Genomic DNA, 24,111 nt, shown 5'->3' on the forward strand with positions numbered 1-24,111 from the left:
GAAGGTCAAGAGAATGTTTAGCCTTCTCTTTTCACATTGCTAAACCTGGGAAAATATAATTCAATCAAGTTCGAACGGAGTTTTCAAAGGAATTCAGTTTCTGGGCTGTGTTCTCAGAGCCCATGATAAAGTTTAGGGTGACTGATCCTTTCGTGATGTGAGGTGATCCATCTGAGGATCATGGCCGCCAACAGTCCAGCTCTAAACCAGAAGATTCCTGGCCAGATACCAGGCTATGTTGCCTTCAGCTTTCCCCAAAAGTAATTTGCTTGTGGCTGAAGCCCCAAATAAATCATGAAACATATCTCTGAGCAGCATTTTCCAAAGTATTTTTAGCAGAAAATCCATAGCATATGCAGGCAAATATGGGGTCTTGGTTAAATATATATTGAAAATGCTTTACTTAAAATAGTTAATGGATATTTTTAAGTAGCAGCATTTATCAGAACCTTTGACACACTAATCTGCATAGAAATAACCTGCAATACTCTCTAAGAGATGAATATTGCATGTAGTTTTTCTCCAAACTTAAGATCATGCAACATTTTATCAAAGAACGCCTACTACTAAAATCTAAAAAGAACACTAGTGAATGGCAGAAAGCAGTTTTTAAAACTTCCTTCATGAGGATTCTGTAAACCAGAGATAGGTGTCTAGAATCTACAGGGCATCTGGGCTGACAGTCTGCCTCAGTCCTACCCCAGACCCCAAGTAGCTCTGGCTACCCTCGTACCAAACTAGTATGAGATATAGAAAGCCAAAGTGCCTGATGTCTGCCTTCCTGGATGAGAACTGGAAGGTGGAAGGCACGGTGTAGGACCATGACCAGAATTACGCAGAGTAGATTATATGCACTTCTATGAAGATTTGTTTTAAATGTTCATAATTTTTGCTTTGTCCTTATTTCTAGTAAACTAATTTGATAAATGGGATTAAGATTAATGCATATATAATATTAATAATGCCAGTCTATTTATCTACATAAAAATTTAAATGGAAGCATTTTGTGCATTCATTGAAAGAATCATAGATTATTACAATTGTCTTGCTGTGCTCTCATGGGAGATATGAAATGCTAGTAATTTAGGATTCAATAAAAAATTGTAAATGCCTGAAATTAAATATAATTCAGGGCATTAATCAAGAAGTTTCTACTATGGAGCATGGAGGTCATTTCAGTTCAACAAATAACCCCAGACACTTTAATAGGCACAAGGGAGAAACAGATGAAAAAGACCCAGGGAATTCTCTGGATGAGCTTCTGGGTTTGTCGGTAATGTGCACATAGTAGAAGAATATTCAAGTCCACATGGGATTGAGGGGCACGGGTGTCATTCTTTCATCTGGAACGTGAATACGGGGGAGGGCGGGTGAGAAGGGGAATGAGACTGATGAGTGAGGAGTGGTAGGACCACACAGAGGACCTTCTACACCATGCTAAGAAGTTTGACTCGTTTTCATGGAGACACAAAGAAGGCGAAGGTGGTGCGGAGCGATCAATGTGGAAACAACCCCAAGAGCCCAGGCCATGCAAGAGAAAGGTGAGATTTACTGCTGACCAACAGGTATTCATCGAGGAACTCGTACGTCCATCGAGACTTAAGACTCTAGAGATACCGTGATGAACACAACAGACAGTCTCTGCCCTCTTGGCACTTACAATCAATACAAAATATAAATGAAGAATTAAATAACAGCATGTGGACAGAATGCTATAAAGGAGAAGTCATGGTGCCCCTAATATATTACAGAGTTGCCCCACCTTGTCTACAGAGGCCCAAGAAACTTCTTAGGGTTAGTAGCATCCAAGGTAAGACCACAGTGAGGATCAGCATTAGCAGGAGCTAGATAAAGGTGTTGCAGTGGAGGGTGGCATGTTTGGAAAGGAGCTTCCTTTCAGAAAAACCTAACTGACATGTGTGTCAAGAGGACTGTAAGCTAAAGGAAAGAAGAGAACTCTAGCCTGGCGAGAGCAAAGGATTTTTTTTTTTTTAATGTTTTATTTATTTATTCATGAGAGTCAGAGAGAGAGAGAGAGAGAGGCAGAGGCAGAGGGAGAAGCAGGCTCCCCACCTAGCAGGGAGCCTGATGCGGGACTCGATCCCAGGACCCTGGGATCATGACCTGAGCCGAAGGCAGACGCTTAATCATCTGAGCCACCCAGGCGCCCGAGCAAAGGATTTTTAAGAGTGGTGAGCGATGGGGGTAAAGTGGCAGGCACTACAGGGCAGACATGCAAAGCACTAAAGATCAGTATGAAGACTTTTCGATTTTATTCTAAGGTCAACAGGAAGCCACTAAAGGATTCTAAGCATAATCCATTTTATAGTCTGTTAAGATTATTCTGACTTCTGGGTGGAGAATAGACTAGAAAGGCTACAGTGCTCTGGAAAAGTGAGTGAGTCTACCGTGAGCTCCAACAGCACAACTGGGTGTCCAGTTGGTGTCTATACCCCATGCCCAGGAATGCCTGGTAAACTGCAAACACTCTGAGGGTATTTGTTGGAGGTTTGGATAAATGCATGAGATGATCTATCTATTCATTTTTAATCTGACCCCCAAACTTCTCCAATGAGAAAAGCAGTTTTCCAAGGTCAGAAAATTTACTATCTGCAGAGAAAACATTACCTTTAATATATGGGGGGAAATTATTTCACTGAAGGACCTTGAAGCATTAAATGATAAAATGTCTCCAAAAATATTTTTAGTGTGTCATTTGGATGACAAATGAATAGACGCAGTGTCCCTCTGAGTTCCCAAAGCCTCAAGAAGCATATGCCAACAAAAAACACAAACCTATAAATGGAAATTATTCCCTGGAATATGCCGGTTTTCCTTTTGTAGGAGTCAATGTTCAAAATTATACATTATAACTTTTTTATAACAGCTTTATTGTTATATAATTAATGTACCATAAAATTCACCCTTTTGAAATTGCAGTTCAGTGAATTTCACTATGTTCACTATGTTGAGATATGCAACCATCATCATTATGTAATTTTACAATATTTTTATCATTTTCCCCTGCAAAAACAGTCCTATGCACATTAGCAGTAATCGCTCATTCCCCCATCACCCCAGCTCCCAGGAACCACTAATCTACTTTCTGTCTCAATGAATTTGCTATTCTGGACATTTCATACGATCAGAATCATGTGATATGTGGTCTTTTGTGACTAACTTCTTTCACACAGCATAATCTTTTCAAGGTTCAATCATAGTGTAGCATGCAACAGTACTTCATTCTTATTTTATTGTAGAAAAATGTCCCATTGTAGGGCAATGTGACATTTTATTTATCCATTCAGCAACGGATGAACATTTAGGTCATTTCCACTTTTTGGCTATTATAAACAAAGCTGCCATGGTTATCTATATATGTTTTTAGAAACACATGTATTAAGTTCTCTTGGATACACACCTTAGCCTGGAATGGCTAGCTTACATGGTCACTCTACATTTTAACCATATAATGAACTGCCTCACTTTTCCCAAAGTAGCTGCACTAATTTCCAATCTCTCCAGCAATGCACGAGTGTCCAGATTTCTCCACAGCCTCACCAACATTTGTTATTCTTTTGTTTGTTTGTTTTTGTTTTTTCTTCTTCAAATTTTTATTTAAATTTTAGTTAGTTAAGATCTAATGTAGTAATGGTTTCAAGAATAGAATGCAGTGATTCATCACTTACATACAACACACAGCACTCATCACAAGTGCCCTCCTGAATACCCATCCCCCATCTAACCCATCCCCCACCCACCACCCCCTCCGGCAACTCTCACTGTGTTCTCTATCATTAGGAGCCTCTTATGGCTTATTTCTCTCCCTCTTTTTATCCCCCTCCCATATGTTCATCTCTATTGTTTCTTAAATTCCACATGAGTGAAATCATATGGTATTTGTCTTTCTCCGACTGACTTATCTCGCCTAGCATAATACACTCTAGCTCCACGTTGTTCTAATAGCAAGATTTCATTCTTCTTGATTGCTGAGTAATATTCCATTGTATATATACAGAACATCTTCTTCAGCCATTCATCAGTTGATGGACATTGGGCTCTTTCCACAGTTTGGCCACTGTTGATCATGTGGCTATAAACATTGGGGGGGGCATGTACCCTTTCAAATCTGTATTTTTGTATTATTTGAGTAAATATCTAGTAGTGCAATTGCTGGAAAATAGATGGTTCTATTTCTAACTTTTGGAGGAACTCCATACTATTTTCCGTAGTGGCTGCACCAGTCTGCATTCTCACCAACAGTGTCAGAGGTCTCCACATCCTCGCCAACATCTGTTGTTTCCTGTGTTGTTAATTAACACTTGTTATTGTTGCTTGCTTATCTTATAGCCATCCTAGGAGGGGCATGAAGTGGTATCTCATTGTCTCATTGTGGTTTGATCTGCATTCCCTAATGACTAATGATTTAGAACATACATTATTAGCCACATTTATACTTTCTTTGGAGAATGTCTAAACCCTTTCCTATTTTTATCAGGATGTTTTTTATTGATGTGTTGTCCAATTGTATTAATTAGTACCTTTATGTAAACATTAGCTTGTAAAGTATAATACATGATAGGGATGTCTTACTTGTGAATTTAAAGGAAATGCTTCTAGTAATCCCATCATGTTCTTGGACTTCCACAATAGTTCTAACATTTTTTTTATTTCTATTATGTTTTATCTTTAATTTGTATATTTATTTCTATTTTGCTCAGACCTTAATTTATTGTTCCATATATACTGATGCTCTTTGGCACATTTCTAACATAGTCATCATGCATTAAATCCTTTATTAATAGAAAGTATACTTTTTCATTTCTCGTTTGTTTGATTTTTCTTTTTTGTTTTCTGTTTTTGCTGCTGTCCTGTATTTATCCTTTGGAAATATCCTCTCCAAATCTTTCCTGACATGTTTAAGTGAGCTGATCCCATTTATGGCTCCACAATGGGAAAATGACCCTAAAGTGGCCAGTCAGGGGGCCAGTAGATGCCTCAGGGAAAAGAGGAGGCCCAAAACCAGAATGATAAGCAAGAACATAGGGAATTTTCATCAATGAGAAATAAGTAGTATTTTTTTCTTGCTAAATTAGAAGGTAATGACCCTAGAAGTTTTATGGCCTACCTTGTTACCACCTGGGGAAAGCCTGCCTGAGAAACAAACCAACATAGACAAAAGTTTCATTGAGAAGTAGACAAGAATCCCGATAATGTTTACAAGGAACTGGATCAAATCAGACCTTCAGTTATCTGTAGCATTTGACCTTTTGGTTATGTGGTCTAATATCCACCCCTTTCCTTAGGAGGCATTGAATGAATTTGAGTTTCTGGCACTTCCTACCAAAAACAGTCTTACCCATTATAAGAAATAACGTTTGTAGTGCCTTTTTTTTCTCAATGCATTAAAGTATCATTTTCAAAAAGATAAAAAAATATACCTCTAAAACTAATACATAAAGAGCTATTCTGAAAGGCTTGTTCAATTCCTTAATGAGAGAATAAGCAGAGCAATAAAGCTGCTTGAAAGAAATTAGCATTATAATCAGTGGAAAAAACAGAACACTGGAATAATATTCTAATGTTAGAATAATAAAAAATAAGATTAATGTTTTTCAGGTAAATAAAACAATAACTTTGCAGGGTTTTTTTCTCGCTCAGACAAAAATAACTAGCAATTCAACAGGACAAAAATTATTTGTAATGTATTAATCATCTGCAAATTAACATCTAGCTTTACAGAGCACAGTATGGCTTTTACAGTGAGTAAAACAGTAACTAAAAAAGAAAAAAAATACATATACCTAGTTGATAACTCAGGGGCTTTGTCCTATTAAATCATCAAAAGAATACAGGGTAATGTTTTGCCTTCTTCTCATTTTTTGGATAGCTTTTAATAATATTACTTCATTGAGGGAAATTATAACCATGTAACATTTGGCAATAAGGGAGATTATTATTAGAGTCCTTCTCTATCCTCTTGGATGATAAAGGTTTCCTATCCCTAGATCAAACCTGGAGATAGGTCACCTTGATGTGCATTACTTCTTGCCCAATGGTGATATCCAGTATCAAACACCTACTGTTGACTGATGGACTGAATGGGGAATCCTCTTCAAATCAGACTGTCCCTATCATATAGACAGACACAGCTTGAAGGCCATTGAAGAATTTAGGACACTTCTTAACACTAACCCTCTTATACCCACCATGCACCTGCCCTGGCTTTCTATGTCTATCCCTTTTCCCATTTCCCTTGGGTGGTTTTGCAACAGGGGCAGCAGTAGGGGCAACGGTGTCTCATCTGCTTATTCTCATCTCCAAATGAACACAGCGTGCTTGAAAATGGAAGAAGGAACCAGGAAACTTCAGTTTTAAAGAGTGGGAGGTTCTACCTGTCTCAAAAGGCAGCTGCCGAAGGGTCAGATGTCAGCCCCCAGCCCTTCTGGTCCATGCAGGCCCTAAGGGCACAGTCCGAGGAGAAAAATGGGAGTGGAGCCAAATCTAACCCCACGGTTAGATTGCATATTCTTGAAATGTGAAGACTTTGAAAAGTCTCTTAGTTCTTCTTTAGTAGTTAAATGTGAAAATAAGAGAAGTGAGTAGAGATCCTACCCAGGGCCTATCAGACTGCATCTCACTTCCTTCTCCACACATATTCACCGCCAGCAAGAAACATACCGAGGGGAGAACTGAGTCAGTCTTCCCCAGTCATCATCAGCTGGATTAGGTCTTCAAAGACACAAAATGAAAAGCTTAAGGAAGAATTGGCCGGTGCTAGGGACATACAACCCTCCACTGTGGAGCTTCCCAAACAAGAAAAATTATAGATGTGGAAAGACATTTCCCTGCTTAGTTCTTGGCACAGCCCAGGAAGATCCCAAGTGGCCAGAGCTGCTGAGCATCTGCTTTGGCCTCCGGAGCCTAGTCCACACCCCGGGGGCCGTGCAATACGACCATTGACTTTGTGGGTGAAGAGGTGGCAAAAGGCAGCAGACACTCTTTTCTTGTCACTTCTACCACCTCCGCTGAGGTCTGCCCTGGTTTTTAGGCACCAGGGAGATTCTAGATAGAACTGTCAATGCAGGGCTGGGTGGTCTGTTGTGGCCACAGAGTCATGGCAACCTGAGGTGAGCCATCAGTGGCCTTGGGGTCCAGAGAAGTTCCACTGATGGCCATGATGTTCTGTGTCATGCTGATCCTGGAGGCTCCGTGAGCAGCAGTGGGGGCCCAGCAACCTAGGGAATACTGTGAGAAGTGGCAGTTTTTACAGTCAGAATGGGATTCTTTTTGTGTCTAAAACCCTTTGTTACTACGCAAGCAGAAACAAAGAACAGGCCACTGGAATGTCTGTCCCTCTAGAGTAAAAATATCAAGTTGTTTGAGAATTTGTGCCACCTTGTAAGAGAGTTTGGAAACCTTGAATCAACTATACTGGAAGCAAGCTTTAAAACTTCCTATAAAACATAATAAATATGAAGACCATGAATAAAGAGCTAGAAAGCTACCACTCTTTACTTGAGCTTAAACCAGGTACTTACAGGAAGCATGGAAAAGAGAAAAATCTAAATGTTTACAAGTTCAGATGATGATTGACATTATAAACTAAAAGTTAACTTCTTAGAAGAGGCATCAAAGCAAATCTGACAAAGCTGCAACTAAAACAGCCTTCAAAATCCAGCCAAACAATGGAAAAAAGCTTCAGACAGCACTAATGAGGACTTTGGAGGTAAATTCTAATCTTCAGAGAAGTATAAAGTTGCTTTCATAAGAATCTCAAAAATGGAAGTATAGAGTGGACAATTTTACTAAAGAGAAAAAATAATCTCATGAAACTCTCTGCCCACGGAGTGAATCTTATTAAAAGTTCTTATTTAAAAAAAGAGTCAGATCAAGACTCTAGGTGAACATTTGCTACAGATGAATAGTCAGATGGCTGTTTTTTTGGGGAAGACAGCACAGTTTATGCGAACATGAAATTGGATATAAGGAAGGCATTGGAAAATGGAGATTTCTTAATTGGTGAAGCCAAAGGATTGCTGATTTATATGACTGAGTTAAGTACCAGTTTACAAACTTTCAAAGATGAGAAAGTAAATGTACACAAAGTAACTGCAGAAGCTAGAATTCTCAATGCAAAAATCATTTAAAGTCTTTTGAAAAATCTCCAACCAAGAAAGCTTTGCTGCATTCAGAAAACACCCAAGTAGAAAGGGAGAGACAAAAATTGCAACAGAAATATCATATCCTTCTTGAGCTTAATCAAGAAAAGGAAACAAAGTTTTAGGCATGCAGCATCTAATTTAAAGAGAATTTATTCCATTTAAGGTAGAGGAGAATCACTCCAAACAAGCCAAAACATCAGTGATGCATCTAAACAGCTACACACTTACAAAATTCAATCAAAAATACTTCAGAAAAATTCAAAAGAATCACTGGGTATTATTAAAACCCTCATAGTCCCAGGAAACAAAGGCTCATGTTACTGAGATAAGAGCTCTGTTTGCTCAGAGAAACATCAATAACTTAACAAAGCCAATGCATATGTCACACAAAAATTGAATGAGGAAGAAATTAAAGGTTCTGAAAATTGTCCTTCCATTGCTTATTTTCAAAAAACTGCATTTGGCAAGGCCTGAGACCACAAGCAGGAATCCTCCAGATGGCAGATCCCTGAGGAAGGAGGAGCACTTGGCTGTGATAAAGAGGGAATAAAAAGATCCATGCCCAGTATCCACCAGTTGTCAACCCCCAGGCTTCCTCCAGTCTGGCCAACTCCCTTCTGAGTCAGCAAGTTCTCCAAAAAAGCCAGACAGAGCTGTGTAGTTAAAATAGTGATCCTAACAAAAAAGCCCATAAAGAAGAATTGAATAAAACAGGAGTGAATAGTCTGAAAAGATGTCAGGAAAGCAAGCAAAATAATAGCCCTCAAATGTCTGAAGTTTGAGATGGCCAAGACTTAGTCCCTATCTTCAGAGCATTACAATCTAGAGTACCATGCACGGCATTTGAGGATGCAACTATTCATTCACCGTAAGGATGAATTGTCGAACAACTAGAACTATCTAAAAACATGATAGGCCATTGTTCCAGGAGATCTTTGTCCAGATTTTCCTTTATAGATCTTGAGATCTTCACAAGACATTTAATAATTATTCCTCCCTTAGGAAATTAAGTACAAATAAACAATCATGGTTATCAGTACTTATTCTCAAGGAATTCATACTATAATCTTTCCCAAAAAGATAAAATCCCAAATTAATCATGCCACATTTTCAAAGTCTTAGGAAATACCTATAATTAAATTACGCAAGCTTCTTATCTAATGTGTTCCTAAGGCTTACCTCATATGAGGTACGTGGGTTGTGACTGGCCCTCACTACTGAAAATCATTTCAAGCTCTAGAGACATTCTCAAAGGGCCAAATTGGACCTCCCTTTCCCCCATGATCCACAAGCGCCGGGGGAAAATCTCCAAAAGATGAAGGATTCAGATCTAATCAAGCATGTGAAGAAAATTCTTAACAGCAGAGGCTGACCATGTTATAGAAATATCTCGACATATTGGATTTATCTGAGTAGAAAATCACTGGACAATAGAACCTTTGAATTACGTCTAGTCAGAACATTTTTTGCTTCATTCCACAGCTGGAAAGAACTCAATGGTCCCAGCACTGGGAGGAGAACCCACTAATTATGGCTACAATACTCCAGCTGCCATTCCGCAATGGCAAGCTCCCTCTCACTACCTCGTGTGCAGAATTAAGCAGGTAAAAACATTTTGAATGACTTCTGTATAAGATGATGACTTGGACTGGCCTCTCATGGTCTAATGAATCTTCTTTTTCTTATGAGCTTATAGATTTTTCTACTTTCGGTTGGCCCACTTAGATTGGATTCTTTCTGAGATGTCTTTTACCCTAGAAACATCTATCTTTCCCCTTCGATTGTGAGAAGCTGAATTCTTAGGACTCTCCCTTGTCTCATGTGGAGCTCCAGCTTTACTTCTCAGAAGAGCAAGTCCAGTGGAAGCATCTACTAATCCTAAGTTAAACATTAGCCCTCCACATAAATTAAATAAAAATTAGGCAAATGTTAAAATGATATGTTTAAAAATATTATAAATACATTTTCAATGAAGTCTTGCCCAGCTACCCAAAAAATTGGTCCGTAGGTCATTGATTTATAATCTTGGGTCATAGTCTTTTATTCTGTGGCAGCCAAATACAAAAATGTACGTGAATAAAAGCTTGTTAAAAAAGAAAAAAGTTTAGGAGGTGGAGCAAAATGGCAGAGAAGTAGGAGACCTGGATTTCGTCTGGTCTCAGGAATTCAGCTGAATAGAAATCAAACCATTCTGAACACCTACGAGCTCAACAGGAGATCAAGAAAAGAATAGCAACAACTCTCTGAACAGAAAAGCGACCACTTTCTGGAAGGTAGGACGTGCGGAGAAGTGAATCCCAGGCGATATTCGGGAGGATAGACGGCGGGGGAGGGGGCCTCTGTCGACCGCTTCTGGCAAGTGCTAGAGCCGCGGAGCACAGAATCGGACCTTTTAGAAGTCGGCTCCGCGGAGGGACGTCGCTCCAGTGGCTAAGCGGGGGATAGAACCCTCGCGGGACAGTGTGGTCTCAAGACCCTCGGGGTCACAGAAAGACCGGGGGTGCCTGAGTGCGGCAGAGCTCCCAGGTATTGGAGCGGGGAAGCCGGCTGCAGAGACGGAGCCAAGGCGTGGGCTCTCAGCTCGGGGTTGCCATAAACTGTGATTGGTGACAGTTGGGCCACTGCTCCTCCAGCAGGGACCCAACAAGGGGCAGAGCTGGGGAGACTCCCGTCCCTCCCTCCCCCGGGAGGAGCGGCGCGGGAGCACACCGCAGGGATCTGCTGGGTTTGGAGACTCCACACGGGGTCGGGTGCCAGACATAGAAACGCTCGGTCACAAGCCGGGTGAGCGCGGAGTGCAGCCAGAGACCGGGGACACGGGAGTGACTGACTGCTTTTCTCTGGGGGCGCACTGAGGAGGGGGGCCCCAAGCTCTCGGCTCCTCTGGGGCGGAGATTGGGAGGCTGCCATTTTCACTCTCCTCCCCCAAAGCTGTACCGAGAGGTTGCAGGGAACAAAAGCTCCCGAGTGCAAACCCGAACAGATTGCTTAGCCTGGACCGACAAGAGCGGGGCAATTCCGCCTCCGGCAAAGACATTTGGGAACCACGGCAACAGGCCCCTCCCCCAGAGGATCAGCGTGAACAGCCAGCAAGCCAAGACCAAGTTTAGCGATCAAGGAGAACGGGAGAACTCCAGCGCTAGGGGAATACTGCACATAGAATTCATAGCTTTTTACCATGATTCATTAGTCTTTCAAAGTTAATTTTCTAACTTTTTTTTTGAATTTTTCTTTTTCCCTTTTTCAACCAACATCTTATCAATCCATTTTTAAAAAAACATTTTTCTTTTTCATTTTTAGAGTCATATTCTATCCCTTCACAGTAGTTACCCTTGTTATATATATATATATATATATATATATATATATATATATATATATATGTGGTTTTCTCTTTAAAATTTTGAGATAGTTTCTTCTAACAGATCGAAATATACCCTAAATCTCTAGTGTATGGCTTTGTTCTAGTCTCCTGCCTGATCACATTCTCTCCCCTTTTTTTTTTTCTTTCTTTCTTTTTTTTTAATCCTCTTCTTTCTTTTTTCAAGCACCTTATCAATTCCTTTTTTAAAAGTTTTTATAATTTTCATCTTTACAGTCATATTCCATCCCTTCATTGTATCAACCCTTATTTTGTACATATATAAGTCTTTCTTTCTTTAAAATTTTAGGAGGCACTTTCTTCTAACAGACGAAAATACACCCAAAATTTAGTGTGTGGCACTGATCTATGCACCAGCCTGATCATATTTGCTCATCTTCTGTTTTTTTTGTTTTGTTCTGTTTTTGTTGGTTTTTATCTTTTTCTTTTTCTTTTTTTTTTCTCTTTCCTTTTTCTTTCTTTCCCTTTCTTTTCCCCTGGTTTCAGGTCTTTTCTGATTTGTATAGAGTATATTTTCTCGGGATGTTGTTAACCTGTTAGCATTTTGTTCTCTCATTCATCTATTCTCCTCTGGACAAAATGACAAGATGAAAAAAATCACCTCAACAAAAAAAACAAGAGGTAGTACCGTCTGACAGGGACCTACTCAATATGGACATTAGTACAATGTCAGACCTAGAGTTCAGAATCATGATTTTAAAGATACTAGCTGGGCTTGAAAAAAGCATGGAAGTTATTAGAGAAACCTTTCCCAGAGAAATAAAAGAACTAAAATCTAACCAAGTCAAAATCAAAAAGGCTATTAATGAGGTGCAATCAAAAACGGGGGCACTAACTGCTAGGATAAATGAGGCAGAAGAGAGAATCAGTGATATAGAAGACCAAATGATGGAAAATAAAGAAGCTGAGAAAAAGAGAGAGAAACAACTACAGGATCACGAGGGCAGAATTCGCAAGATAAGCAATACCATAAGAGGAAACAACATTAGAATAATTGGGATCCCAGAAGAAGAAGAAAGAGAGAGAGGGGCAGAAGGTATATTGGAGCAAATAATAGCAGAGAACTTCCCTAATGTGGGGAAGGAAACAGGCATCAAAATCCAGGAGGCACAGAGAACCCCTCTCAAAATCAGTGAAAATAGGTCAACACCCTGACATCTGATAGTAAAACTTACGAGTCTCAGAGACAAAGAGAAAATCTTGAAAGCAGCTCGGGAGAAGAGATATGTAACCTATAATGGTAGAAACAGATTGGCAACAGACCTATACACAGAGACCTGGCAGGCCAGAAAAGACTGGCATGATGTCTTCAGAGCACTACGCGAGAAAAATATGCAGCCAAGAATACTATATCCAGCTAGGCTGTCATTGAAAATAGAAGGAGAGGTAAAAAGCTTCCAGAACAAACAAAAACTAAAGGAATTTGCAAACACGAAACCAGCCCTACAAGAAATATTGAAAGGGGTCCTCTAAGCAAAGAGAGAGCCTAAAAGGAGCATAGACCAGAAAGGAACACAGACAATATACAGTAACAGTCACCTTACAATAAAATGGCACTAAATTCATATCTTTCAATAGTTACCCTAAATCTAAATGGGCTAAATGCGCCAATCAAGACACAGGCTACCAGATTGGATTAAAAAACAAGACCCATCAATATGCTATCTGCAAGAGACTCATTTTAGACCCAAAGACACACCCACATTGAAAGTGACGGGGTGGAAAACCATTTACCATGCTAATGGACACCAAAAGAAAGCTGGGGTGGCAATCCTTATATCAGACAAATTAGATTTTAAAACAAAGACTGTAATAACAGATGAAGAAGGACACTATATCCTACTTAAAGGGTCTATCCAAAAAGAAGATCTAACAATTGTAAATATCTATGCCCTTAACATGGGAGCAGCCAATTATGTAAGGCAATTAATAACAAAAGCAAAGATACACATTGACAACAATACAATAATAGTGGGAGACTTTAACACCCCCTCACTGAAATGGACAGATCATCTAAGGAAAAGATCAACCAGGAAATAAAGACTTTAAATAACACACTGGACCAAATGGACTTCACAGACATATTCAGAACATTCCATCCCAAAGCAACAGAATACACATTCTTCTCTAGTGCCCATGGAACATTCTCCAGAATAGATCACATCCTAGGTCACAAATCAGGTCTCAACCGGTACTAAAAGATTGGGATCACTCCCTGAATATTTTCAGACCACAATGCTTTGAAACTAGAACTCAATCACAAGAGGAAAGCCGGAAAGAACTCAAATACATGGAGGCTAAAGAGCATCCTACTAAAGAATGAATGGGTCAACCAGGAAATTAAAGAAGAATTAAAAAAATTCATGGAAACAAATGAAAATGAAAACACAACTGTTCAAAATCTTTGGGATACAGCAAAGGCAGTCCTGAGAGGAAAGTATATAGCAATACAAGCCTTTCTCAAGAAACAAGAAAGGTCTCAAATACACACCCTAACCCTACACCTAAAGGAGCTAGAGAAAAAACAGCACATAAAGCCTAAACCCAGCAGGAGAAGAGAAATAATAAAGATCAGAGCAGAAATCAATGAAATAGAAACCAGAAGAACAGTAGAACAGATCAACAAAACTAGGAGCTGGTTCTTTGAAAGAATTAACAAGATTTATAAACCCCTGGCCAGACTTATCAAAAAGAAAAGAGAAATGACCCAAATCAACAAAATCATGAATGAAAGAGGAGAGATCACAACCAACACCAAAGAAATACAATTATAAGAACATATTATGAGCAACTCTATGCCAGCAAATTAGACAATCTAGAAGAAATGGATGCATTCCTAGAGATGTATCAACTATCAAAATTGAACTAGGAAGAAATAGAAAGCCTGAGCAGACCTAAAACCTCTAAGGAAATTGAAGCAGTCATCAAAAATCTCCCAACAAACAAAAGCCCAGGGCCAGATGGCTTCCCAGGGGAATTCTACCAAACATTTAAAGAAGGATTAATACCTATTCTCCTGAAACTGTTCCAAAAAATAGAAATGGAAGGAAAACTTCCAAGCTCGTTTTATGAGGCCACCATTACCTTGATCCACAAACCAGCCAAAGACCCCATCAAAAAGGAGAATTATAGACCAATATCCTTGATGAACATGGATGCAAAAATTCTCACCAAAATACTAGCCAATAGGATCCAACAGTACATTAAAAGGATTATTCACCGTGACCAAGTGGGATTTATCCCTGGGCTGCAAGGTTGGTTCAACATCCACAAATCAATCAACGTGATACAATACATTAACAAAGGAAAGAACAAGAATCATATGATCCTCTCAATAGATGCAGAGAAAGCATTTGACAAAGTACAGCATCCTTTCTTGATCAAAACTCTTCAGAGTATAGGGATAGAGGGTACATACCTCAATACCATAAAAGCCATCTATGAAAAACCTACAGCGACTATCATTCTCAATGTGGAAAAGCTGAGAGCTTCCCCCCTAAGGTCAGGAACATGGCAGGGATGTCCACTATCACCACTGCTATTCAATATAGTATTAGAAGTCCTAGCCACAGCAATCAGACAACAAAAAGAAATCAAAGGCATCCAAATCGGCAAAGAGGAAGTCAAACTCTCACTCTTTGCAGATGATATGATACTTTATATGGAAAACCCGAAAGACTCCACCCCAAAACTGCTAGAACTCATATACGAATTCAGTAAAGTGGCAAGATATAAAATCAATGCAGAGAAATCAGTGGCATTCCTATACACCAACAAGACAGAAGAGAGACAAATGAAGGAGTCGATCCCATTTACAACTGCACCCAAAACCATAAGATACCTAGGAATAAATCTAACCAAAGAGGCAAAGGATCTGTACTCAGAAAACTATAAAATACTCATGAAAGAAACTGAGGAAGACACAAAGAAATGGAAAAACGCTCCATGCTCATGGATTGGAAGAACAAACATTGTGAAGATGTCAATGCTACCTAGAGCTAACTACACATTCAATGCAATCCCCATCAAAATACCATCCACTTTTTTCAAAGAAATGGAACGAATAATCCTAAAATTTGTATGGAACCAGAAGAGACCCCGAGTAGCCAGAGGAATGTTGAAAAAGAAAAGCGAAGCTGGCGGCATCACAATTCCGGACTTCCAGCTCTATTACAAAGCTGCCATCATCAAGACAGTACGGTACTGGCACAAAAACAGACACATAGATCAATCGAACAGAATAGAGAGCCCAGAAATGGACCCTCAACTCTATGGTCAACTCATCTTTGACAAAGCAGGAAAGAATGTCCAATGGAAAAAAGACAGTCTCTTCAACAAATGGTGTTGGGAAAATTGGACAGCCACGTGCAGAAGAATGAAACTGGACCATTTCCTTACACCACACACAAAAATAGACTCCAAATGGTTGAAAGACCTAAATGTGAGACAGGAGTCCATCCAAATCCTAAAGAAGAACACAGGTAGCAACCTCTTCGACCTCAGCCGCAGCAACTTCTTCCTAGAAACATCGCCAAAGGCAAGGCAAGCAAGGGCAAAAATGAACTATTGGGATTTCATCAAGTTAAAAAGCTTTTGCACAGCAAAAGAAACAGTCAACAAAACCAAGAGACAACCCACAGAATGGGAGAAAATATTTGCGAATGACATATCAGATAAAGGGCTAGTATCCAAAATCTATAAAGAACTTATCAAACTCAACACCGAAAGAACAAATAATCTAATCAAGAAATGGGCAGAAGACATGAAGAGCCATTTTTCCAAAGAAGACATCCAAATGGCCAACAGACACATGAAAAAGTGCTCAACATCGCTCGGTATCAGGGAAATCCAAATCAAAACCTCAATGAGATACCACCTCACACCAGTCAGAATGGCTAAAATTAACACGTCAGGAAAGGACAGATGTTGGCAGGGATGCGGAGAAAGGGGAACTCCCCTCCTACACTGTTGGTGGGAATGCAAGCTGGTGCAACCACTCTGGAAAACAGTAGGGAAGTTCCTCAAAAAGTTCAAAATAGAGCTACCATACGGCCCAGCAATTGCACTACTGGGTATTTACCCCAAAGATACAAATGTAGGGATCCGAAAGGGTACGTACACCCCAATGTTTATAGCAGCAATGTCCACAATAGCCAAACTGTGGAAAGAGCCAAGATGTCCATCGACAGATGAACGGATAAAGAAGAAGTGGTATATATACACAATGGAATATTATGCAGCCATCAAAAGAAATGAGATCTTGCCATTTGAAACGACATGGATGGAACTGGAGGGTGTTATGCTGAGTGAAATAAGTAAATCAGAGAAAGACATGTATCATATGACCTCACTGATATGAGGAATTCTTAATCTCAGGAAACAAACTGAGGGTTGCTGGAGTGGTGGGGGGTGGGAGGGATGGGGTGGATGGGTGATAGACATTGGGGAGGGTATGTGCTATGGTGAGTGCTGTGAATTGTGCAAGACTGTTGAATCACAGATCTGTACCTCTGAAACAAATAATGTAATATATGTTGAGAAAAAAAAAAGAAGAAGATAGCAGGAGGGGAAGAATGAAAGGGAGTAAATCGGAGGGGGAGACGAACCATGAGAGACGATGGACTCAGAAAAACAAACTGAGGTTTTCAGAGGGGAGGGGGCTGGGGGGATGGGTTAGCCTGGTGATGGGTATTAAAGAGGGCACGTTCTGTGTGGAGCACTGAGTGTTATGCACAAACAATGAATCATGGAACATTACATCAAAAACTAATGATGTAATGCATGGTGATTAACATAACAATAAAAAATTTAAAGAAAAAAATAAAATACATAAATCTTAAAAAAATAAAATTCTGAGTTTCCATTAAAAAAAAAAAAGTTTGTTTCACACATAATGCCTTCTTGGCTTTTTGTTTCTCGTGGAACGGTTGGAGGTTGTCCTTGAGAGGAAGTGACTGCCAGTGGACATGTGAGCTGGATCCAGGCAATCGGAGGCTCCTAACTCTGTCCTGTGTCCTTGGAGTGTACATCCCTCTCACCATTCCCACTGGAAACCATTTCAAAGATGCACCCTTCAGAGAGTAATGTGTTGCCTCAACCTTATTTGTCTTACAATCCTTATTATACAAAATCGTATAACACAGTGATTTTTAAGCAACTGTATACCACATTAAAAAATAGAACCAAATTAGTGCCTTACCAGAAGTAATCCCAGCTACTACTTTAATTTTCCTTTTCAATTTATATAGAAGAATATCATCAAGATACTTAAAAACTCATGATTAATTTATTATGGTTTCATTTTGAGATGTAGATAAATGTGAATATGTAGAGAGGAAGTGATGAGGTATAGTTTCCTCAACAACAGAGTTTAATTAGAGTGCACTAGTGTGTACAATTCACCTTAAACTCAATTTTGATAGGTATTAAAATTGAAGTGAATAGCTATTCTAAAGTAATTTGAATGCAACCAGCTGAATCTCTACTAATAGTACATAGGAAAGAGATATGAAAAACTGATTATCTATTTAAAAATACAAATTAGGACTTTTACTGTTGGAAATTATGTTTCTAAACCCATTACAGACTTAAAAAAAATTTTTTTGTGGTAGTAATTCCCAAGATAGTAACAGAGGAGGCTCCTGCATTTCTCTCCACCCACAGATGCAGCAAATGGACGAAACATACAACTACCCATAGAGAAATTTCCTCTGAAAGAAATCTACAAACGAGCTGAACACCCTGGGGGGATGAGAAAACCCCTACCTGCAATGGGCAGGAAGGACTGAGATACACACTTGCCATAAATCCCACCCTCAGCAAAGCACCGTTCAATCCGGAGAGCAACCCCAACTCCCAGCTATGAAAACAGAGCATACCAAAATTTATGAGATCCAGCAAAAGCAGGGCTGGCTGGGAAGTTTATAGTGATGAACACCTACAGGAAGGGGAAAAAAATCACAAATTAACAACCTAACTTTACATTTACCTAGGGGGGGGAAAAGAACAAACTAAGCCCAAAGTTACCAGAAGAAAAGACATAGCAAAGATCAAAGCAGAAATAAATGAAATGGAAACTAGATGAACAATAGAAAATATCAATGAAATGGAGAGCTGGTTTTTGAAAGGATAAAAAATAGACTGAGAAAAAAATAGAGAAAACTCAATAAAATTATAAGTGAAAAAAGAGACACTACAACTGACATCACAGAAATATAAAGAATCACAGAGACTGCTAAGAACAACTTTATGCCAGCACACTGGATAACCTAGAATAAATGGTTAAATTCCTGGAAACATAGAACCTACCAAAACTAAATCATGAAAAAAATAGAAAATCTGAACAGACAAATAATGAGTAAGGAGATTGAATCAGTAAAACAACAACAACAACAACAACAACAACAAAACCCACCTCTCAACAAAGAAAAGCCCAGGACCAAATTTCACTGGTGAATTCTACCAGATATTTGAATAAAATTTTTTTGTCAATTCTATGCAAATAAAGCTGAAAAAAATTTTGTTTCTAAAATTGTACAGAATCAATGTTCAGCTGAGTTTCTTAGTAATATCTGTTCCATTTAGAAGATGCTGAAACACTGAAATTAACACAGGTCCTAGGTTCTTTGAATAAGTTAAAGTATTAAATTATGTTAAAAATATGTTAAATATAATGAATAGCAAAAAAAATTAACTTTATTTACAAAATAAATAGATTCCCTAACAAATCATTCAATCATTAAATGATTTCCTATATCTGCTAATTATTAATAGCCATTAATATTAAAACACATTATGGAGTTGCATAATGTTTTCTGAAAATTCCAAGGCTTTTTTCTCATTCAAGGAAAATCTTTACAATTATTTGTTTACATTAAATGACCATTAAAAAAAATTCTTAACTCTACACCACAGCAGGAAAGGTATGTTTGCTTTAGGAGCATTTACAACATCAGAGAAACCAACAAAGTACCCATAAATGATACAACGTGATGATAATTAGTAGGATTCAAACATTCACCATGTACAAGACACTCATCTACGTGTGAAAGCTCATTTTATTCTAACAAGAACTCCATGATGTAGGTATTATTGCCCTGTTTCACCAAAGAGGAAACTAAAGCAGAGAGAGATGAATAATCAAATGCACCAACTCACAGCTAGTAAGTGGTAGAGCAGATGTGAAATCCAGTCGGACAGCAGAGCCAGTGCTTTTAATATCTACACTTTGCTGTTAATGTTTTATTAAATTAAGTATTGCCTTAAGCCCCAGAATAATTATAAAATGAAAATACTCTATTGTCAATTAGGTTCTGTTTCTCTAATGGCTTATTAAATAGAAGATACTTAACGATATTCTCAGGAAACAGAACATTTTTCTTTCCAGTTGAAATTCATCCAACGGAAACATGATACAGCAGATACCTCTATGGATTTCTTAAAGTGAAAATATGTATTTACTGAGGACTAGACTTGGAAGTCCTAGATCTCACAGATTGCTTTGGGAATGTGAGAAAGTCATTATTTTCTGGCTCTCCAGTAATTTATTTTGAATTTGTTAAATTCATTGATGTGTGAACTGGTTATTGAAGCTTGATAAATAGCTTATAAATCACTTTGAAGTTGGCAGAAATAAATATTAATGAGTCAATTTTCAAGGAATTTAAAGTCAGTATCTCCTTCTTCTATTGTCGTAAGTTTAAAAGAGAATCTCAGTTGTTCTATTTAGAAAAGAATCTACAACTTATTAGTAATGATGAATATTTCTCAAGATAGTCATAGGACTATTGATTATATCAAATCAAACGATTTGCCTAAAAGAAAAGAATGTTCTTTATAAATCCACCACAGAGTTTCATATGACAGAAGTCCTATTTAAATCTTACTTATAGTGGCACCTGGGTGACTCAGTTGGTTAAGCATCCAACTCTTGGTTTGGTCTCAAGTCATGATCTCAGGATTGTGAGATCAAATCCCAGGTCGGGCTCCACACTCAGCAGGGAGTCTGCTTGAGATTCTCCCTCTCCCTCTCCCTCTGCCCCTCCCTCCACTCGCCCATGCTCTCTCTCTCTCTCTCTCTAAAATAAATAAAATCATTTAAAAAATAAAAATAAAACTTATTTATAAAACACAAGTACAATGATGATTCTAATCCTTTAAGATACTAAAGTAACCTGCTTCCCTGAGGTTTGCTCAGGGCTGGCCTTGGAATAGGGAAAGAAAAAAGCAAACATTTCCAGGACCAGTGTCTACCAATGTCAGAGCCTTACCAACATTACCCCACCTGAACCATTTCTACCTTCTCCACACAAGCCCAAACAGAATCCTTTGTTAGTAGGTGTTAGTAGCTGTCCCAGGCCATATGACAAAGGACTAGCCAACTCAGGACTTGAAAACATGTTTATCTAAGTACGAACCTGTGTCAGTTTAGTGTTTGAAATAGGAAAAACATAATTTTCTATGTGACAGATTTTAAGGATACAAACAGGCCCTCCAGGTCTCAAAAATACATAATAAAAGGCATTAAAACTTATTTACTTATGTATATTAGAAAACTCTGACCCTTCGTGGTTACATAGCATGTCCCAAATTAATAATCAAATCTGAACTTGATTTCAGAGCTCTTGAGCCTGCCTTCCCTTCTACAAATACTTGACATCATAATAATCATATTTGTTTCCTGGATCTTATTTCTCATAACTAAGAAATACTTGAAACCTTAAACGTCTTTTATACCTCATTTGAGCTGGTTTATTATATCCTTCCCAAAAGCTCTGGTGCTAATCTGATCTCCAGAAAGAAATGAGATTGCAGAAAGATTCAGACCATTGCATATTGTTGGGAATCTTGTTCTCTGTCCAAGCACACCCAGCTGAATAAATTGGGAAGCAGGAGTTGAAATACAGCTCACTCTACCCACCAAGCCATATAAGGGTGTGGCATGCACCTAAAGAGGGCACCATGTCTAATCTGCATAAGGGCACCTTATATGCTTGCAAAGACCCTGGAAGTTGAGAAGAAAGGTGAAGAGATGACTGCACATAAATATTTTCAGATCCAATATCTACCAGAAATTAAAGTATGACCTATAAGGCTAATGATTAGGATATTTATTAATTCAGTAAATTAGGACTGGGGGGGCAGGGAGATGGCTTCTCTCAGCGCCAAGGAATATAATTTTGTTTCAGGAGAAATGATTTAGGCTAAACATCAGCAACAGGTCCTACTTCACTATATGGGGTATGAGACTGTTACTCAGGAGCCTGTGACTATATAAGAAAATGACTCTACAGAAGGTGGGAGAAACAGAACACTCCTATGCCCTTTTACTTGATGATTTTGTTTCAAACACTTTCTAAAGTTTTCTTGGAATAAAACACCATGATGTTGCATACAGCACATTTTGAAAAATCATTACACCATCAATGTGACAGATTCTGAAGAGTCTCTAAAGAAACACTTTTGAACATTAAGCTGTCAAGTCTTCATTTAATGAATATATCATTGGCATTTTCTATTTTAATGCTGAACACCTCTAAAATGCTAACAATAACTACCCATTTTTTGAGTAACAGACACCATACTAGTTAGTTTGCATACATATTGTCTATCTTCCCAAAAAAGAATACTCCAAAAGTTACGTGTTACTATTCTCTTTTTATCATTGAGGAGACAGCCTCAAAGAATCAAAGGCATCTGGGAATTCCTGACAGACGGCAAATTCAGATCCATGCTGGTCCCGACTTTCAACCTGAGTCCTCTCTCCCTCACTCAACTAACCCTATGAGAAGGCTTCTACTTAGAGGAGAAAGTGCAAAGTAGCTAATGAAACATCTACTGTAAGATACAGAAAATATATCTTGACTCAAACATGGCATCCCATGCATTCTCCTACTCTTTCCTGAGGTATTAACTTGTTAAGCTGCCATCATTTTCAAGTACATAATGATGCGCTTATAATCATTGGGATTTTATGTATACACCTAATGCCTGAGCTCTAAGCCCTCGGTCAGGAGATGTGGCGGGGCCGCCTACCTGTTCCGATAACTTCTGTCCATTGAGGTGAGCCTGCATCACAGCGTCGTTAACAAGCACGTGGAAGTTCAGGAGCACATGTTCAATGTCGTATGTTCCGTGCATGGCGTCCGATAGTTCCTCCAAGGACCGGATGTAGGCATGCCAGTGCGGATTCAGCTCCACCGTGTGTGCCAGGCAGCCTCTCACGACGTTGAGGCAGTACCCCATGCAAGGCTTACTGAGAGTCAGGCCCTGGCAGAGAGGGCAGTACTGCATCCTCAGGAGGGCTCTGCTGCACTCTTTGGAGACGTGCAGATGGTCTGTGGTGTTGATGACTTCGATGCCCAGATTCAGCGCCTGCAGAAATGTGCGGCTAGGCAGCAGTGATCGCCCCATCTGCCCCATTACTCTTTTGGGAATATTACCAAATGGACTAACATCCCGGCGGGCCGTCCGGATGCATTCTGAGTATTCCAGGGAACTGTCTGTCATGCCAGGATTAATGAGGTGATTGTAAACGAGAGGGAAAAGACTGTCAAAGAATCTGTTTATGAACTCTTCAGGATTAATATCCGCACCAAATAAATAGAGCCCCACATGAGTGAACAACTCCTGAACTGAGGCTGCAGCCTCTAGGGCCATGTTCCTGTAGGTGTTGCAGAACAGAATGCTGGTGTAATTCTCTGCTTGTCTGATGAGAGTTTCAAGGGCTTCTGTAACGAAAGCAGAGGTAAAACACGAAAAGGCTTAGTATTCATGTTAAAACTGGGCATCTGTCTGCTCCAGACAGTAAATGAGCTTAATGCATCCTGTGCAACCTAAGGATCCAAATGGGAATGCTCAGCCTACTAACCCCACTATAGCTTTCCAAGGATAATGGCTGGTCAACAGAGGGCGGGCATTTAGTTTTCTAAGATGTATTTCCTAGAGTCAAACATCTTTAGAAAGTATAGAAATAAAAAAGTTATGATTTCATAATTCGCTGCTTATTCTGTTGCACAGTCAGCCACAAACCACCAATGACAGAAGAAAAGTGTCACTGAGAAGACAATTTCCAACTGTGAGTTCACTGTTGATAAAAGACTGGCATTAGATGCTTGATTCAACACCTACTGTATTTTTACAGTTTTTCAATGTCTTTTTTTTTCCAGAATGAAAGCTAGTAGATTATACACTAGTTACTGCAAAGAGAAGCTATACACCCACAGGGAAAGCTGATAATCCTCAGACCCCCTAGCATGTTCAAATTAAAAAGAAAGTAAAATATTTCATGGTTAAACAATGCCTTGACTGGCAAACCCCGCTAAGTACTAGGAAAGTCGTGAGTTGTATTAGTCGATGACAGTAATTGTGTGACCATCTTCTGAACCATGTTCTGTTGTTCTTATCACCTTATCACCCAAACACTTTACTGTGGACATTTTATTTTCTCACTTAGGGAACTGATGCTCCCAAATCAATTTCTCCGTAGAAATAACAGAGCATGATTTATCCACAAATTAAGGAAGGCTGTAGTAATTGGCTGGCAAAAGTTATATTTCAAAATGA

General features: G+C 39.1%; 1 protein-coding gene across 7 annotated transcripts in view; it reads right to left on the reverse strand.

Annotated features, from left to right (window-relative positions):
• The window catches only part of GPC5 (glypican 5), a 1,333,521-nt gene that overhangs the window by 1,050,013 nt on the left and 259,397 nt on the right, over positions 1-24,111 (reverse strand). For all 7 annotated transcript variants that reach the window (XR_012378755.1, XR_012378753.1, XR_012378754.1 and 4 more), the window contains exon 3: positions 22,582-23,276. Coding sequence is in view for 4 of the 7 variants with exons in the window: in XM_073894400.1 (XP_073750501.1) it covers positions 22,582-23,276 (695 nt within the window). In the remaining 3 variants the exon portion in view is untranslated. The remainder of the gene's footprint in view (positions 1-22,581; positions 23,277-24,111) is intronic.

This window comes from Callorhinus ursinus, unplaced genomic scaffold (genome assembly GCF_003265705.2).
Source record: "Callorhinus ursinus isolate GAN/ISIS: 27379988/994484 unplaced genomic scaffold, GSC_fseal_2.0 scaffold7, whole genome shotgun sequence".
NCBI lineage: Eukaryota > Metazoa > Chordata > Mammalia > Carnivora > Otariidae > Callorhinus > Callorhinus ursinus.